Source organism: Triturus cristatus, chromosome 3_2 (genome assembly GCF_964204655.1).
Source record: "Triturus cristatus chromosome 3_2, aTriCri1.1, whole genome shotgun sequence".
NCBI lineage: Eukaryota > Metazoa > Chordata > Amphibia > Caudata > Salamandridae > Triturus > Triturus cristatus.
In genome coordinates, this window is record NC_140584.1 from 509,800,802 (window position 1) to 509,820,854 (window position 20,053).

General features: G+C 48.9%; 1 protein-coding gene across 4 annotated transcripts in view; it reads left to right on the top strand.

Annotated features, from left to right (window-relative positions):
- The window catches only part of USP47 (ubiquitin specific peptidase 47), a 1,403,064-nt gene that overhangs the window by 928,907 nt on the left and 454,104 nt on the right, over positions 1–20,053 (top strand). For all 4 annotated transcript variants that reach the window (XM_085648190.1, XM_085648191.1, XM_085648188.1 and 1 more), the window contains one exon: positions 15,061–15,835. In XM_085648190.1, coding sequence (XP_085504316.1) covers positions 15,061–15,835 — 775 coding nt within the window. The remainder of the gene's footprint in view (positions 1–15,060; positions 15,836–20,053) is intronic.

Below are 20,053 nucleotides of genomic sequence, written 5' to 3' on the forward strand. Positions count from 1 at the left end.
CGCACAGCTTGCACCATGGGCCTTCATCATTTGGTGAGCTGCTCGAGGTCCTCTTGCTACTCCTGTGCCTCTGTCCCGTAGGTCCTCTTGAGGGTCTTCTTAGACTTCAATGGACTCCCCTGCTTGATCAGGGTCTGCTCTGACTTACCTGTGTCTGTGGTGAGTCACTTGGACCTTAATGGTCCAGACCCTGCACCTTTTTCGCTTGCCTCGTTGTTTGCTGTTGCAAAGGCTTGTCGGTGCTCCCGACGGACACCGACCCCTCAACTCGCGACATCCGACGTGGGACAGCTCGTGAACCGCTCCTGGTCTTCCACAGCATTGCTGCGTCTACACAGCTGCAGCTCTAAGGTCATCATCAACTCTCCTGCATCACCTGACATTGGTGGGCATTAGTCTTCCGTGCCTCCTGGACACTCCTGAGTGGCATAGACTCTTTCCCCTCTGCTTGCAGGTACTTCACATCTTGAATCCACCGGACACTTTCACCTTCTTCGCCATCTGCATCGTGCTGAAGTCCTCCATTGAGTTTGACACTGGTTTCCGGTGCCACATTGCACCCGGCTTCCCTGGTGTAGGTATCCTGGTTCCTAGGGTATCCACGTGTGGGGTGGCTCTCTAACCTTCTGACGTCCACGGGGTTTCTTTGGGTTTACTGGGAAGGGTCCTTCTTCTGTAAATTGCAACAGCGACTTAGCCCATTGACTTAAATTGAGCACGCAGTCGTGTTCCCACTCTGCTCATGGCCTGCTTGGGGTTCTGGGTACTTACCTCAGGTGGTTTCTTGAGTCCCCAGCACTTCTAAGTCTTCTGGGTGCAGTCCTGACTTGGGTTGTCGTTCGCACCCCATTATTTTAGTATATGCTTTGGCCTCCCTCTGGAAACGATTGTGTATTTATGCTACCTACCTGTTTTATCTTCAAAGTATTATGTGCATTGTCTTATATCTCCGGGTATGAGATATTGTCATGTGTTAGTGAGTGTCTTATAATAAATACCTATTTTTACGAATGCACTGTGTGGTTCTTTTTCACTAATAAGATTAAGATGTGGTAAAACAAGCTGCTTTACACTCCTTCTGGAATAAGCCTGAAGGCTGCTCTCCACAGCTACCACTTTCTAAGGTTGTCCAAGACCACTAAAATCACCATAAAGTTTGTCTGGATTAGTGCAGGGTGCTACTCTTACATAAGTGAGCACCATATACTAAGCCAGCCTCCTACAGTAGGGTCCAGGCAAGCTGGTACTACTAACTGCCCTAACAACTCCTCGATCCGCTGCAGGACAGCCCATGCCCCCATCGCTGCCCATATGCAAAGGCCTCTGACCACTACATTTAATAGAAACATCTAGCCGCAGATTCCTTAACTAGTGATTTTTCCCAAGCGTCAGACTGGATCAGTAAACTTTTCTCAGCAGTACCTCTGAGCACCGGGGAGCGGCTCGGCTCTGTGATGATGTCGACTCTGGATATGACATCAGTTTAGCCTTATAAGTCCCCTCCGGTGCACTGATGTCAGTTTATTATTTTTTACGCTGCACATGGATCCGGACTAGCGTATCTCTGGGCGTACGTATATCCTCCTGCTGTGATGAATTTTTCACTTGAAACGGTGTGCTTTCTTTTGTGACCTCTGGGTTTAAATCCTGTGGATCCTGTCCTCGACAGATGTCTGGTAAAGATCCAAATTCTATTTGTATGTGGTGCTTGGGTGAGCATCACGACGCCCGAAGAATGTGACACCTGCCAGCGGTTGAAGCCGAGGGCACTGTAGGAGTGATGAATGAAGCTCCTGACGGCACGGTTGTCACGGGCTCCCAGTTCCTTACGGCATCGGTCTGCTTCGTGGTCTGCAGTTAGCCAGTCCAGTGGTCGTTCCCATAAGTGTCACTCTTCATCCCGTGGTCGTCGGCAGCGGGCCCAGTCCCCGGCTACGTCTCACGGTATGTGTTGTTGCAGGAGATCGAAGTCGGCCCCTTCTGTGGCTCCTTTGACTTGCGACGTGGATTCCGGAGACTCCTCACACCCTGGCGCTGAGGCCTCCGCTCAGACGTCACTCCTGCACCTCCCCACTTTTCCTGGAGGCGGGGCGACTTGGATCCATATGCAAGAGTATTACAATGCCTTTCATCTTGTCTTTGGGCCCTCGCCTTCCTCTGGAGCACCTGCGGGCCCCAAGGAGGTCATAGGCGCAGACACTGCAACTTTGCCGGCGGGTTCACCCTTGGCAGCAGTCCGGGTCTTCGTCACAGTGGCGCCGGTGTGTGGCCCTTCGGATTTGCCACCAGTGGAGCTGGATGCCTCCGACACAGCGTCAGTGGTACCTCCAGCGAATGTTTTTACTGCGCCAGAGGGCTCCGAGCCAGAGTCGGTGCACAACACTGTTGGGAGTCTTGCAGAGTCAACTCCCCCTTGAGTCTGCGTCACTGTGAGCGCCGACCGACGCCCCTCCACCTTCCCATGCCGATATCGATATGGTGCTGTTTCGGCGCCGCTCGACGTCATTTACGGAGCCATTTTCAGAACCAGTGGTTTCTGTGGGTGCTTCACAGGAACAGTTGGTAGAAGGACATGAGGGGGTGGGTTCCCTTAGAGCAACCAGTGCTTGTGGATGCTCCTATGTTGGACAGCTGGATTGCTGAGTTGGGTGAAGTGAGCGGGTTAGATTCATCCCCTGCGTCTACTCTTTTATCTCGCCCTGGCCTCGCCTCAGGCCAGTTTTTCTTGGCTGAAGTCTTGAAAAGAGTGGCTGATGTTTTACATTAAACTTTGCCTACGGTGGAGAAGTGTACAGACCCTCTCATTGAGGTTCTTCATCCTGGCCAGTCATGAATTTGAACCAGTGCTCCCCTTTTGTGAGGCGCTTTCTGATATTTTGTCTGTGGGCATGGGCCAAACCTGAGTCAGGTATGCCTGTGGACCGTATTATTGCCCTCAAGTACCGCCCTGCCCCCAACGACCCTGCTTGCTTTATTTGTCATCCAACTCACCAAAGTTTCGTGGTCCAGGCCACTACCGCTTCCGTTGATATGGGTAACCTTCCCCATTCACCACTTGACAAAGATTCCGGAAAGCAAGACTCTTGTGGAAAACGTATCTTCTCTTTAACCCGTGCAGCGTAACGCTCCACTAACACAATTTGCGTCCTCTGATGTTTTTCCCATGTCTTGTGGGGTTCATTGGCGCAGCTATTGCCCTTGTTTCCAGAAGCTAATAGGGGTGAACTGAACCAGTTGATTATGGACGGACGCCAGGCGGCCAGTTTGCTTATCAGGTGTGGAATGGACTCCACTGATTCAATTGGTCGAGCCATGGAGTCAGCTGTAGCATTGCACCAGCGCACATGGCTTTGGACTACGGGGTTTTCAGAGGCTGTTCAGTCAGTCTTACTTGGCAGGATGTTTGAGTGAATTTACCTATTTAATGCCCACGCAGATGCTGCCTTAGGTAGGTTTAGGGACAGCCGGGGAGGTTCAGGCGCTTAGCCTGCCCCTACTCTTTTTTCTCACTTTACGATTACAAGGGGATGTCCCTGTTTAAGGTTTCCCCTTTTTTTTGTCTTAGTTCTGACGACACTGTTGTTATGGGCATTTTAAGGTGTCAGTCACCAGATCGGGTGTTCCTGTCTTTGCAGAACCCCTCCCTTTTTTGTTGGGTCCTCCTGGTATTGGCGTTTAGTTGTCCTTCTTGAGACCCTGCATGGGGTCTTTTCCTACCGGTAGGTGGGGTTTTTGGATTTGCTCTGTTGTGGGAACCCCCCTATCAGAAGATTGAATTCATCCTTATATGACATCGGTCACTGGAGCTTACTGCCCTTTGTTCTGTTCTTTGACTGTGGCACAGGATTCTGCTAATCCTGCCCTGTTATGTTGGAAGCTCTGTTTCTTGGTTTACGTTTTTTTCTTTGGCAGCTTCTTGTATCACCCCTGTGTATCCATCAGGTGTAATGGTACACAGCTTTTGGTTTACACTCCTTTGGAGCTTTTTCATGCTGCATCCTTCCAAGCAGAGACTTATTCTTCGATTGATACAATTGCAAAGTACTTTTTCTTGAGGCATTTCCTTTGTTACCTCAGGTTAAATTCCTCCCATTGGTTGATCGCTCTGTGGGCTGCAGGATGTTTCCATCTTGTGGACTTTGGTTGTGTGCACCAGTATTATGTTATGCTACCTCTTCTGACTGGAGGTTGGATCTGGCTGTCTCCATGGAGACTTTGTTGCCTACGGCCATGCCGCCCTGAATGCGCCCGCTGTCATCTGATTCAGAAGCTCTGCCGGTCGGTCTAGTTGGTGTTTGGATGGGAAACAGCCTGGGCTTTCCTGGTATTGTTCCCGTTCTATTATGTTCTGTTATTCTCTATGCCTCATGGCCATTGCGAGATCATTGTATGCACCTGCGATCTGTATATTTATGTGCCCTCTTTTACCTTTCGATAGAAATTGCTTTCCCTACTTGTGTCTTGTGTGTGATTTTTTTTTTTTTTTTTCTACCTGGTTATCCCGTTGGGTAGTTTCTGGACCTCTATTTGTTTTCTTCATCTTGACCTTCTAGCTCCCATGTATTTGTATGTGCCCGTTCTCTTTCACGTCTGTTTCCCTTGGGGAGTACATGCCTGTTGGGATTTTTCTAGAAGGCAACGCTGTCTTTCGGCAAAGTCCTCCCGCACTACTTTTGGAGGGGCGATTCGCTTTTTTCACTTTGTATCACCTGGTACTTTGAGCCGGTTTCCGTTCTGTGTGCCTCCTGTGTGTGTACACGGAGTGCCCTCTGGGCAGTGCTGTGTCTTATTGGCTGCAACATAATTTACCTGCGTATATATTAGTAGGACAGTGTTGAGTGTTTATATTATTGCCTTTTTGCTATAAATTGTTTACTCCTGCCTCTACACCTGAGTCGTTTTGATCTGGTATGATTATATTTTCTGTCTCCAAATCCTTTTCCTTACCAAAAAACAAAAAAGGGGGAGAAAAGGAAACTGGATGATAGCTTTTCTCCACAGAAGAACTACTACTTCGTTTGGTGTATGCTCCGTTTCTATAGGACCTTCCCCTGCATGGTTACGTGGATTGGTTTTGGTGGTTCTTTTGTTCTTTATCAGGGCAGGAACCCTCATGTACTTCTTTTCGTTCCCAAGTTTGTGTGTTCCTTGGGGGGGTTTTATCTTGATTTTCCTTGCTTGGCTTGTCTGTTCCTCTTTTTCGGCTCTTGGTCTTTTCTTCCACACCTTTCAGTGAAAGAGTTAATTCTTCTTCTTGTGTTTGGAGGGGGTCCCTTCGCATTTCTCTTACTTTCTTGGTGAGTTCAAATCCCATACAGTAGTTTGACTTTTGGCTCCTCTGGTCCACAAGTTCTTTTATTCCAATATAGATGCCATCTTCTTAGACGGGTCTGGTGGCTTGGTCCTCTTTCTGATGGATACATCTGTTTGTGGATTCCTCACCTTTTGAATTACCCCCATGTGCAGCATGCCACTGAAACTTTTCTTCTCAGCTCCCCTATGTCGACGAGGACGTTACGGCTCCACACGTGACTCCGCGTGACGTCAACCGTGCCATAAGAAGACCTCATTGGCGTGCTGACGTCCGTTCCCTTTTTTCTGCGCTGTCGACGTGTAGCGATTTTTCCCAGGGCTCTCCATTTCTGAGAGTTTCTTTGTTGCAAGTCTTCGGATCTTTGTAGCAGCGATCATGGCTCCTCAGAGGAATTCTGGATTCAAGCCATCCAGCGAATGTGGGGGTCTGATGTCGATTACTGACTCTTATAAAGACTGTTTGTGATGTGTCTCGTCGGACCAAGATGTCAGTGAGAGTTCGACATGCAGGCGCGTGAACCCAAGGCGTTGACTGAGATGGAGGCCAAGTTCTTTATGGCTAAAGCTAAAAAGAGGTTGAGTTCTTGATCCAAGTCACCAACTCTGCATACCTTGAATTTGTCAAGGAAGCATAAGAAGAAGCGGCGCCATGGGTCTCGACATCGATCGTCAAAAGATGGGACGCCAAAGGCGGTGTCTCCAGATCCCCGGCGTCATTGGAAGGACAAAGTCTCTCTGTCTCCTTCTTCTAAGGTGACTCCGGACCCATCAGCGGTGACTTGACCGGCGCCAAGAGAAGCAACACTTCCATTGTTGACGACCGCTCCACCTCCGACTCCACGGTCTCTGGTGCCGCAACCGGTGCAGATTGTGCTGCCTTCTCGAGCAGTTTCTGAACTGGCAGTACCGGATACAGGTTATCCTGCCTTCCCGAGTCCGGTTACGGATCCTTCGCATTTTCTCAATGCAATGTTCGGCTTGTTTGCCAGAGCGGCTAGCCCTACTGGTGTGCTGGTTGGCCCCATAGGTCCACTGGCATACTTACTGGGAAGCTTGCCACCTCATTTCCCTAAAGTCCCTTTCATGCCAATGGCTCCAGGGAGTTGGCCTCCCCCGACACCGAGGTTCTCGACACTGGTGCAGTCCATGGAGAGGCGAGTGCCACTGGAATGATCTTCTCCGATGCCGCCTGGTTCAGGTCCGGTGCCACCTGGACCAGCATTGTCTACTATCCCGGTACACCTCTCTTCGCCAATCCCGAAGTCAGCGGCGCCACATCTGACACTGCCGACGCCAGTTCCGAAGATAAGGTCTAGAAGGAAAGCTAAGAGGTTGAATGAAGAGGAGTAGTATTAGGAGCAGCTAGGGGAGGCTGAGGAAAGTGAAATTGTCAACCTTGATCAATAATTTGAGGGCCCTTCAGGAGGATTCCTACACAGAATGTGACTTTATATCGCTCTGTGATTAGGAAGGCAGCGGATGATTTATCATTGCCCACAGCAGAGCTGAAGTCCAACATTTTAACGGAGGTGCTCCATTCCCCTTCTGTCTCAAAGCCATTACTTCCTTTCAACAATGCTTTGACTGAGTCTATCCTTGAGGTGTGGCAGAAGCGGATGACTGTTCTTGTGGTGTCCAGGTCTGTGGCAAGGAAGCATACGGTGGGTCCGGGGGATCCTGCCTTCCTATTCACCCATCCGTCACCGAAAAGTTAAGTGGTCCAAACGTCGTGCTCCTCTAAGCAGTCTGCAGGATTATTACCATGACCACCTGCAGATAGGGAATCCAAACGTATGGAACAATCTGGGAAGAAAGTGTTCTCTTCAGGTAGCATGGCTCTCAAGCCAACTAATGCTACATGCCTGTTGGGTTGCTATATTCATGTTCTGATGGACTAGGCTAGGTATGTGCTCCCTACATTTCCGGAGGACGTTCAGGGACATTTTTCTGAAGTTCTGTCTGATACTCAAGCTGCGGCCTGCCAGATCATACAATCGTGTCTTGACACTGCTGACTCGGTTGCCAGGGCAATGGGCTCCTCTGTTGCAACCAGGAGGCACGCTTGGATACAGGGTTCGGGGTTCTCACCGGATGTCCAGACTACCCTGTTAGACATGCCTTTCGATGGATCTCGTCTATTTGGGGTCAAAGCAGACTCTGCGCTACAGCGCTTTAAAGATGCTTAGCCACAGCGAGATCATTAGGTCTCCAGTCTCAATCCAGGGTAGATATGGCCAGACTTCCTTTTGTGCCAAGCAGCAGCCGCAACAGCAGGCAAACCCTCTTTACAGGTAATTCAGGGGAAAGGACAGAGGTCGTCTGCGAGGTTCAGCTCGAAAGCAAGTCTCCTCTTCCTCCTCCTCCTCTTCTGCCCCCCCCCAACTGGTATGGCAGGGAAGCAGCTCTAGCATGCTTGTCCGGTGGGAGGACGGGTGTCCCATTTTCTACAGAATTGGAGATCTGTTACTTCAGATCTATGAGTGTTGAACCTTGTAGAGAATGGGTACGCCCTACCCTTCCGGGAATACCCTCCGTCCCGTTCCGTCCGTTCCCCCCCCCCCCCCCCCCCCCCCCCCAGTCAGGGTTTGTGTTCAGAAGAACACCTCCTTCTTCTCGAGCAGGAAGTTCTGTCTTTACTACAAAAAGGTGCGAATGAGGTGATTCCAGAGCAGGAAGGGGGTCAGGGATGCTACTCCCGGTACTTCCTGATTCCCAAATTCCCAAAAAGGACATCGCTTGAGACCGATCCTAGACCTCAGGGTCTTGAATATTTACCTCAAGCAGGAGAGATTCAAGATGTTGACCCTGGCTCAAGTTCTTCTGGCGCTGCAGAAGGAAGACTGGATGATGTTGAACGATTTACAGGATACATATTTTCACATTCCCATCCTGAAGTCGCATCGAAAGTATCTTTGTTTTACAGTGGGGTCCCAACACTACCAATTTGCGGTCCTTCCGTTCGCTCTTACTTCCGCACCTCGGGTCATCACAAAGGTGATGGCGGTGGTGACGGCACATCTCAAAAGGTCGGGGATTCCTGTGTTCTCCTATCTGGATGACTGACTACTGAAAGCAAAGTCGCCAAAGATGGTGCTGCTTCATTTGCAAGTAACAACACGACTGTGTTCGACTTGGGTTATTCAATAAATGTACCCAAATCTCACCTGGTGCCCTCTCATCGCAACCTGTTCATAGGGGCAGTACTGGACACTACTGTGAGTCATGCCTTCCCACCTCTACAGAGGATTCAAGACATCCAGGCTATGATTCCACTTTTTCAGAATGGAGCGACTGTTCCAGCCTCTAGCAGTTCACACTTGGCATGATGAGCTGGTGCGTTGGTGCGGGGCATAGATCGCAGCCATCAGACGGGAAGAGGCCCGGGGACTGTGAAAGAATCCGATATCTATGGATTGGGATTTCAAACTAGAAGCATTCAAAGCCCTCAAACCTGCACCCTTTTCTGTAACACAAGACACATAGGAGATGCCTGTCGACTGGACACCGTATTGCTGGGCCCAGCCCAGGAACAGGTCAGATACACAGCTACATGGCAAATGCAACCTATGCCCATACATGTAACATCAAGGTAACCGAGACAAGCCGTACAGCAGTAAATAATCAGAGAAAAGCCAAGTTGGGAGGGGCGATGGGTTGTTAAGATAACACACTAGTAATTACATCTAGTTACTCTAATGCCTATATTAAATGAATGTCTCCGACAGGGAGGAGTGGGGTTGTATCTTTTTAAAGAGGCTCTGTGGCCCTGGTCCTGAGCTTAGGACCATCAGTTTTGGTGGGCGTGAATCATCTGGCCGGAGAGCTGAATGTACCTGTGGACAGTCTCAGCCGGCAGTACTCTGCCAATCGCAAGTGACGTCTCCATTCAGAGGTGGTCCGGCACATTTTCAGGATGTGGGGATTCCTCAGCTCGACCTGTTTGCCACTCACGAAAAGGGGCAATGACCCTCCTTCTGCATTCTCCAGTATCCGATGCGGGGCGCGTTGGGGGACATATTTCAGTTAGATTGGGGCTCACAGCTTCTTTTCGCATTTCCTCCCATACAATTGATTCCTCAAGTTCTGAGAACGATTCGCCAAGAGCAGGCCCAAGTCATATTGATTGGCCATGAAAGGTGTTGCACACAGACCTCCTTTACCTCTTATCGCATCCTCCACTCCGTCTCCTGCTCGGGGCAGACCTCCTCCCTCCAGGGCGGTTTCTACTCCCACCACCTCCAGAGCCTGCACCTTCATGGCCTGCACCTTCATGCCTGGAGATTGAACTGGGCAACCGGAGCTCTTTCTCTCTCCCACCGGATGTGGTGAATGTTATTTTATTGGCCAGGAGACACTCCACCAAATCTGTCTATTCTAGTAGGTGGGCCAAGTTTGTTAAATGCTGTGGAGAGGGATCGTTTGATCCTTTGCAGGCCCATTTTTTCTGACATTCTGAGTTTCTTTGTTTCCCTGGCTCAACAGGGTTGTGCAGTATCTACTGTTAAAGGCTACTTGTCTGCCTTGTCTGCATTTCTATTTTTACTAGATCATCAGAAAAACAAGTAACTTACATCTGTTATCGCTTTTTCTGGTGGATACAGTATCTGCCTGTGGATTCCTCACTGAATCCTCCCCGTTGCCTGCCTGCTTTTACGGAAAAATAATCAATGTATATTTATGTGATATATGGTTTAAATTATGTGATGCTTGACTCTAGGAAATGGCTATGAAGAGAAATTTCCGGTTTTGGCTGTTTGTATACTGTGTATAATTGTATAGTGCGTTGTTTCACCCGTTTGCCTCAAGGCACGGAAAAAATGGGTGGTACTGACGTCAGCCAGCCGACTAGGTCTTCTTATGGCTCCGATGACGTCACGCGGAGTCGCGTTCGGATCTGTTTAATTGTGATGTCCTTGTCGACGTGGGAGAGCTGAGAAGAAAAGTTTCTGTGGAATGCTGCGCATGGGGTTATTCAAAAGGCGTGGGATCCACAGGCAAATACTGTATCCACCAGAAAAAGCATTACTGAAGGTTAGTCACTTGTTCATTGTGTGCATTGCGGGGACCTATGTTCCTCCTCGAGGCCATACGTCCAGATTCCGGAGAGTTCTCTCAGCCTTTCATCCATTTGGATCCATGTTATATGTACCGTTGAGCACTGAGTTGGGTGACAATGGACGTTTGTACTTCAGCGCCAATATGCCTATGGGCGGATGTGCGCTTTACTCAATGTACATGTTATTGTTTGCATTTTTTGTTTGGTCTTTTCCATGCTTTCCATGAAAGATCCAGCTATCTTTTTTTATCTACTTCCCAGTGGGGATGGTGGGTCTTTACTTGCGGCCAGCTGGTCCTCTTTCGACCTCTTGTGGTACTGGTTCACAGACCTTCCTCCTAGGGAGTATGGTTATGGTATCTAATTCACAAGTTAAGTAATCTGCGGCTAGATGTCTCTATCAGATGAATAAGTTACTTACCTTCAGTAACAATTTATCTGGTAGAGACGTAGTCTACCCGCAGATTCCTTAACAACACGCCCATCCTCCCCACTCTGTGAGCGCCCGCTGAGGTAAGGGTTTTACCCCCTTTTCAGTACTGGGGTTCTACACCAGTGTTCTCTGTCTCAAGAAATGGTGTGACTCTACAGACATCTTAGTGTTGCTTTCTATGTCTGGTCTTGCCGTTACCAATACTCTCCTTTCCATTGGTGAGTGACCTATAGTATGGGAGGGGTCCTCCCTTTCCACTCCAGTTTTTTATACTCCAGTAATCTCTGCCTTAAGTTATGAGGGGGGACTCACCAGAGCTGCTGGTCTTGTCTCATAGGTCTTGTATGGGCCTACCATACCATCCATTTCCCATTACTCAGTGAAGTAGGAGTTTTTTTCCTTGCATGCTATATTATGCACCACTGCATAGTGTTTGACATGGCTTGTGCTTCGTTGATTTATTGACATTTTCCCTGAAAGTCCATATCTGATATTCTCATACCTTTCTTCCTATTTTTCTTGTTGCTCTAAAGATTTTTAATCTTTTTTGGCACACTGTTTCCAACGCCAGTTTCTATGGCAGCTCCTTGCTTGGGCGTGGAAAGTTTCACAGAAGAAGCACGTCAACACGTCTGAGAGGACTTATATGGCTCTGCTGACATCCGAAGTCCGCTTAATTGCAGAGCTGTGCGACACCGCCCCCTGGCACACATTGGTACTGCTGAGAACATTTTCCGGATCCAGTCTGACGCCTGGGGAGAATTCACAAGTTAAGGAAACTGCGGCTAGATTGTCTGTACCATATACATCGTTAGCGAAGGTAAGTAAGTTGTTCTTTAAGCGCTTCCCAGTCCAGCTTTCAGGGGATAGCTGATCCCCAGTTTGCATCAAAATAGTGTGTTATGACCTCTCTCTCATCTCTTTTAGCGTGGTTGGCTGTAGGTGCCATGTAGGTACTGCGGGTCTTGACATCCCCCCCCCCCCCCCTCCATTCGTCATGCACCTGTATGGGGCTGTGATCAGATTATGTTTTCCCCGGGTACTCCACACCTGTGTTTGGAGAGTGGTGTGGCAGAGGTACGATTTGAGTCGTACATTTAGATAATGTGCAACAGAGTAATGGTAGTATACCCTCACCCCCAGATATATGGTAAGCCAACTCTTGTGAAGGGACCAGTGTTTGAGCCATTGTGTAAGCTGCTATGACTGGCGTAGTGGGCAGCGGAGGATGTGATCAATCTATTTGTGGGACAGGTACACAGTTAAAATCCCCCCTAAGATCTAGGGGACATGAGACCAGCACATTAGTATGACAGGCGTGCTAGGAAGGCTGATTGAGTCATATTTGGCACAAAAATACTTCCCAGTAAGAAAAGTTAACCATCAAGCTGTCCCTCCACCAGAACATATCACCCCTCTGGGTCTATTACCTCAGCCGTGGGACGAAATGAGACTCTAGGACGGACCCCTATGAGAACCCCCCTAGCAAACCCTGAGTAGGTAGTGCAGTAGCACTGTTCCCGCCAGCACTTCTGGAGGCGATGCTCCTCTCCCTTAGCGATGTGAATTCTTGAAGGAGCGCTATCTGTGCATCCTGCCTTCATATGTATTGCAAAAACAACAATTGATGGACAGAATGCAGAACAATGTCATACATTCACCCCGGTACAGAGATCTGGGCCTAAATCCATCGTTTTTTTACTCACCATGCCATTCCAGTTTGAACCCAGCCATATGCAAATCAGTCTTGACCCTGTGCCTCATGGGAACAGTCCAGCCCGAACTGCGAAGCCAGGTCCTCCCTGGACTGGAAACAAGCATCCTAGGACCGGTTTCGGGGTTTCACCCCTCTTCAGCCAGGATAGCTTGATTCCAGTGGCATGGAGAGCACGGGACTCAAGTCTGGGCATACCCGTCCCACTCGGGGTGACAAATGCAAAAACAATTGATGGACAGAATACAGAACAATGTCATACATTCACCCCAGTACAGAGATCTGGGCCTAAATCCATCGTTTTTTTGCTCACCATGCCATTCCAGTTTGAACCCAGCCATATACAAATCAGTCTTGACCCTGTGCCTCATGGGAACAGTCCAGCCCGAGCTGCCAAGCCAGGTCCTCCCTGGACTGGAAACAAGCATCCTAGGACCGGTTTCGGGGTTTCACCCCACTTCAGCCAGGATAGCTTGATTCCAGTGGCATGGAGAGCACGGGACTCACGTCTGAGCATACCCGTCTCACTCGGGGTGACAAATGCAAAAACAACAATTGATGGACAGAATGCAGAACAATGTCATACCCTGCCCTAAGTTGGCAGGGTATGCCCAGACGTGGGTCCCTTGCTCACTTTGCCACTGGATTCAAGATAGCTTGGCTGATGAGGGTTATGAACCCGAAACCGGTCCCAGGATGCTTGTTTCTGGTCCAGGAAAGACATGGCTTGGCAGTTCGGGCTGGGCTGTTCCCATAAGGCACAGGGTCAGACTGATTTGCATATGGCCATGTCTGAACTGGGGTGGTGAAGTGAGCTAAAGAATGATGATGGATTAAACCCAGATCAGTTGACTGGGAGTGAGTGTTTGATTTGCTCAAGCGCTTCATCCATCATCCCCTTTGGTATCGCCTTCATATGTATTGCTGCACAACATGGTTTTTCCGTGTGGTCCCCATCCCCTGCACTTTCCACGTCTGGATTCCAACTCAAGCCATATCCCAACGCAGGGAAGAGGAGCATTGAGGGCTAGACCGCTTAGCCCAGGAGGGTGGATGGGGGGGGCGAGCATCATGCGCAGCTTGCCAACATGCCTCATGTTTGGGAGGGATGGCATCTATGTGTTTAGTATGGCTCCATCCATTGTGTGGTCTGTGTGATGTTTAATAAAAGAAAAACCTGCAACTCCCAACCCAATGCGGTCCCCAAGCAACAGGTTACCAAACAGTGAATCAAAAGACCCATGGCCGGGGAACTCTCACATTCACTCACATACACCAACATTGTTGCCAATGCGCAAGGAGGAGGGGAAAATGGGTGATGTGCACTCACGGGGTGCCGCACATTGTTGTATCCCTGCCACTGAGGATGAATAGAGCATATCAAGGAAAAAAAGAGAGAAATAATAAGTAAAGACAAAAAGTGAGAAAATGGGGGGATGCGTGCTTGAATTATTTCTACATTTCAAGCATTAAAGCACCAGCAATACAGTTACGCCTGAGGAGTTTTTAAGGGGTGATTGTCAGGACACCTCACATCTGTTGCAAGGATCACACCACTGCGGTGTTGCTCACAGTGTAATCTCTGCTGTACATATGTTTCAGCCGCTTATGAAACAAGCATTGGCATAGCCAATAGGTCTCACCTTTGGGACCTTAGAAGTGTTTAGTTATCCAGCACAATATCCTTGGTGCAACAGCATCAACTGTTGCATGGCTAAACACTTATAAGGTCCCAAAGGCGAGACCTATTGGCTATGCCGATGCTGGTTTCTCTAGAGTTTAGTGGTCAAGCAGCATTTTTTAATATGTTCCTTAACAAGCACCCTTCAGCTCAAGGCCCACCCATTCCATCTATTCTTAGATTTGAAATTGGTTTTGTTAGTTTGGGCTCAAATGACTTTAGAGCCAATGCCAAACTGACTTTTAACATGTTTCATGAAAGTAAGTTTGTTTGTCATATATACCGCCAGACACATGCGTAGACAAACTGCACCTACTAACCTAGGACTACCCTATTTTTGTGTTTGACTTCCATAAAGTTGCCTGTAGAAACAAGTCTTTTGTTTTCACTAATGATTTTGTGTAGCTTTCATTTTACATAGGAAATGATTTTACCAGTTTTATATTTGAAACTCTTATCATGCCAACAGTTCTCTATTAATCAAGGTTGAAGAGAGCTTTAAACTATTTTGGGGTTTGGTAAAGGGTTGGAAGAAGGGATGATGGAAGAGGGGAGGGGAGAGAGAGAAAGAGAGAGGAAGGATGAGAGCATGAGATTGGATTTGAAAGGCAACCATTCCTATCCTTTGTAAAACAAAAACAAAAATGTACTCTTGTCCTTCCACTGCACAAGTCTGGATGAAATGGTCCCTGGGACTATGAAAGTGAGAGTCTCTAAGGTGAGAAATATAGGATTCTTTAGTCCAAAACATTTTGAATGTTGTTTCAAGAAAGTAGTGCTCTAATGTAATGTTCCTTGATAATGCTTCTTTTTATTATAACCACTATGGCAACTCACATTGAACAGATTGTTTACATTTGTAGGTATTTGCTGAAAGTTCCTATTCTCTGGATCATCAAACAGCTTTTACTGACTCCAATTTATGGAAACTTTTAGATCGCCATGCAAACACCATCAGACTTCATATCGTATTACCTGAGTGGTCTCCTGGGCATCTTAGGACCATGACTCAATTAGCAGGAGGCGATTCAGTTAACACAGAGGAAACGTGTGAAAGAGTTACAGCTTCTAACACTAAATCTGTTGATGCTGTTCTTAAGCAAAGCACTGAAAAGCTGAAAAGTCTATCATTGAACCATCAGGAGGAGGGTGACAATGATGACAGCAGCAAGAGCACAGACACTAGTGACTTTGAAAATATTTATTCACCTCTTAATGAGGTGGACTCTTCTGCATCAGCGTCAGCAGATACCAGGGAACTTGAAAACAGGATTCCATCCACAGATCCAGAGAATAATTTTCAATCTGAAGAGCGATCAGACTCTGATGTAAATAACGACAGAAGTACAAGCTCTGTGGACAGCGATATTCTGAGTTCTAGTCACAGTAGTGACACATTATGCAATGCAGACAGTACCCAGATCCCCTTGGCCAATGGGCTAGACTCCCACAGCATCACAAGCAGTAGGAGATCCAAAGCAAATGAAGGCAAAAAAGAGACCTGGGATACCGCCGAGGAGGATTCTGGAACAGACAGTGAATATGATGAGAGTGGCAAAAGTAGAGAAGAAGCACAATATATGTATTTCAAGGCTGATGCTATATCTGGGGAAGCTGGATCAGGAGAAAAACAAAGAAGTATGTATACTTGTGATTAGCATGTTTAATTTAAATATATATATGTGATTATTATTAATAGCCTTTGTGCAATGTCCCATCTTCCTAAACTTTTTTTGTTTGTCTGCAGATTGCTTTCTGCCATGTATCATGTTGAATTTGTGGCTGTAGTTGCCCTTTTTTCTTTGATTTTTTTTGGTACCTCTGGACTATTGTAAGTGGTGCAAGCTTGAGCATAATAACTACAGTATGTGTTTTATTGAGACATGCAAGAGTGTTTATTGGACATAAACACTAAAGCATATGTTGTATTTGGAAGGGTAGGTAGAAAGTTTGATTAATGGATCCTTAATGTGAGGTATTGTTTTAAAACAACACATGAATTTGTACTTAATTGCTGAAACCGCACATATCGCTGATGATTTGGGGACAAATTGTTTGGTTGCTTAGGTGAGCGGAGTCTGTAAGAGCTTTAAGCCCATAAAAAGATGGTGGCAGCAGGGATATGCTGGCACTATAGGTAGAGACCTCTCCATTGCTTTTAGCCTGTTTTTACCTTGTTTTAGCCTGAATTTGCACTTACTTGCTGAATTTGCACTTACTTGCTGAAATTGCACATTTTGCTGATAATTTGAGGGCAAATTGTTTGGTTGCCTTATTCCTTACTTCATGCGTTCAGATGCGCTAACTTGATTTAATTGGCAGGGGGAATATCAATCAGATTGTAGGTCGCTTAGTCAGTAAGACTTCTGAGCCCACAAAATGATGGTGGCAAAGAGGACACGACCAGCGGGCGTGCCATAGGCAAGCCTGTCCGCATCCGGCCGGGGCCAGCAACCAGTCAGTATGGCCAAAACCTGATCTATTCCTCTAATGATCTCCGATCCTGGTCTCATATCAAACACCAACTTGAAGTTCCCCTCCTGCAAACACTTGAAAGTTTTTATAGCTGCCAAGGTTTCAGATTGCTATGTGTGACATTTCAACAATTTTAGTGTAATTATCAGTATCTGAAAGAGACTATTAGTTATAGATCTCTTACCCCCAAGCTTCAGACTGGATCAGGAGAATTCTTTTGTAGCAGTACCCATGCGCGTCGGTAGACTCCGCGTTCGTAGTTGCCATCGTGAACGCTGGGATGACATCGCGGTATCTACATAGACGCTGCCCTCGCGCGCTGACGTCACCGCTGATCCTGAGTGAGCGGTACCTTTAGTCACTTTTTGACCAACTATTTTCGACTTTTGGCGACTTCTTTTTGAGTCATGTTGACTCCTGTTGCACGTAGGGATATCACGTCGGACTGGCTTCAAGGATTGTGACACCTGTCACAAATTGATGTCGGTTACGGACCCTCACCTCGTGTGCCTCTGGTGTCTGGAGCGCGACCACGACCCAAAGTCGTGCTCGGACTGTCGGGCCATGAACCCGTAGTCCTTGCAGGAGTGATCCCGATAGCTTTAGGAGGCCCAGCAGTCTGCTCCGCGCCTCTTGATGTCTCGGTCTGGAGGGAGGTCGCGAGACTGGTCGCGGAGTCATCACCAACACTCATCTTCGAAGTCTTCGTCTTCGGGTAATTAAAAAGTACAAAAAGGCGGCTAAGAAGAATCCTTGCCCTTCGCGTTTTCCCCGTCTGTTGGCCAACGGGATGCGGATGGTGGTCATCCTGCGACTCTGCCTGCGCAGCCTGCTGGGTCGGCTGCGAGCTTCCCTCCTTTTCCGGGAGCCGAAGCGACCCCTTCCCAACTTTGTAGTTTTTACGAAGCCCTTCATTCCAACTTTGGGCAGCCCAACTCCACCGGCGCGCCGTCATGCCCTGTGGACTTGCTTTGGGGTTCTAGGCCTTCGAGCCCGGTGGCTCTGGCCCTGGCGCCACAGGGCCCCCAGGATCCAGGCCTGAATCTGGAACGGCGCCGGTCGACCTTACGACACCTCCTCTGGGGTCGAATCCACTGATGACAACTCCGCCCCCTCCGACACCGGTTGTTTTCCCAGCCGTTGTCGACCACAGCCTCCACCCTGACCACAGAGCCGGACAGACGTAGACTGACAATGACTAGTACTTTTGTGCTGCTGTTCTGTCCTGGCGCTCCCTATCGCACTGAGTGGCAGCCAGAAGAGGACGACAGACCAGTTGAGTGAACCGGACTGGAGGGAGGAGTTGGGTGAAGCCGGTGGTCTGGACACCTCACCAGACCTTGGTATGATTTCTCCCCCTACCGTGGCATCGTGTTGGACAGGTGGGTTTTGCAGAAAGTCCGAAGGGGCTTCTCCCTCCCCTTCGAGACTACCCCTCCATCCATGCCACCTACATTCCATCGCATGTCGGAGGATCACTTGGTCCTTCTCCGTCAGGAAGTTGCGGCTCTCTTGGCCAAGGGAGCCATAGAGCGCATCCCTGTGCCAGAGGTGGCTCGTGGTTGCTCCTTCCTGGTACTCAAGAAGGACAAAGGCCTGCGTCCTGTCTTAGATCTCAGGGACGTCAGCCGCTTTCTCTGGAAGGAAGGAAGGAGAAGTTCAAGATGTTGACATTGGCTCAGGTTCTGTCTGCTCTCGACCCTGGAGACTGGATGGTAGCATTGGACTTGCAGGACGCCTATTTCCACATCTCCGTCCTGCCAGGCCACAGGCATTACCTACGGTTCAGTTTACCGTGCTCCCCTTTGGCCTTACCAGCGTCCCTCGGGTGTTCACGAAAGAGATGGTGGTGGTGGTTGTAGCTCATCTGCGCAGATCAGAGGTTCCAGTCTTCCCCTATCTCGACGACTGGCTGTTGAAGGCGGGCTCGTCCCAGGCTGTCGTCTCCCACCTCCAGACTACGGCGCTGGGGTTCACTATCAACGTGCCAAAGTCACACCTGACTCCCTCTCAGAAGGACCTTTTCATCGGAGCGGTTCTGTATACAATGCAGTTTCGTGCTTATCCTCCCGAACAGCGAGTCCGGGATATTCGGGCTATGATTCCGATCTTTAAGTCTCTATCCCGGTTTTCGGTCAGAATGACCCTGAGGCTGCTGGGCCTCATGGCCTCCTGCATACTGCTGGTAGATCATGCCAGGTGGCATATGCCGGCTCTGCAGTGGGACCTGAAGTTCCAGTGGGCACAGAATCAGGGGAATCTTACTGATTGCATCCGGATCTCCAAGGGCACCGCGCGCCAATTGCAGTGGTTGCTAACGAACCAGGATTGGGTCAGCAGCAGATCCCTCTCCCTTCCTCAACCAGAGTTCACAGTGGTGACAGATGCATCACTTCTGGGGTGGGGCGGCCACTTGGGAGAGGCGGAGATCAGAGGCCTCTGTTCTCTGGCGGAGTCCAGGCTCCACATCAACCTTCTGGAGCTTCAGGCGATCTGTCTTGCACTGAAGGCATTCCTTCCCTCTGTCCGGGAAGAGTAGTGCAGGCATTGACGGACAACACCACCACCATGTGGTACTGCAACAAACAGGGTGGAGACCCTATGTCAAGAGGCTCTCTGCCTTTGGACATGGCTGGAACATCAGGGCATATCTCTGGTGGTTCAACACCTGGCAGGTTCACTGAACGCCAAGGCGGATGAGCTCAGCCGCAGGTGCATGATGAATCACGAATGCTGTCTTCACTCGGAGGTGGTGCAAGGTCTCTTTCAGCAGTGGGGAGAGCCTTGATTAGATCTATTCACCACCGAAGAGAAAGCGCAATGTCAGCAGTTCTGCACGTAGGAATTTCCAAGGCTGCACTCGCTCGGCGATGCTTTTCGTTGCAAGTGGAGTTGCGGTCTTCCATACGCCTTTCCACCCATACCACTTCTGCCCAGAGAACTGAAGATCAGGCGTGACCAGGCCGAAGTCATTCTTGTGGCTCCAGATGGGGCACAAAGAGTTTGGTATCCCGAGCTCTTGCACATGGCCATCTATCCTCCAATCAGACTGCCTCTTCTGGAGGATCTTCTGTCGCAGCAACCGGGGACGTTCCTCCACTCGAATCTGTCCAGCCTCCACCTCCTTGCATGGAGGTTGAGCAGTGACAGTTGACAGCTTTCGACCTTCCTCCGGAAGTCTGTAATGTTATCTTGGCAGCCAGACGTCCCTGCATCAAAATGGTGTGTGCCTGTAGATGGAACAAATTTGTGGCATGGTGCACAGCAAAGGCTGTGGATCCCCTCTCTGCTCCACTTTCTGAGGTCATTTTGTTCCTCCTTTCCATTGGCCCAGAAGGGCTCTGCTCTGGGCACTCTTAAGGGCTATCTATTGGCTATTTC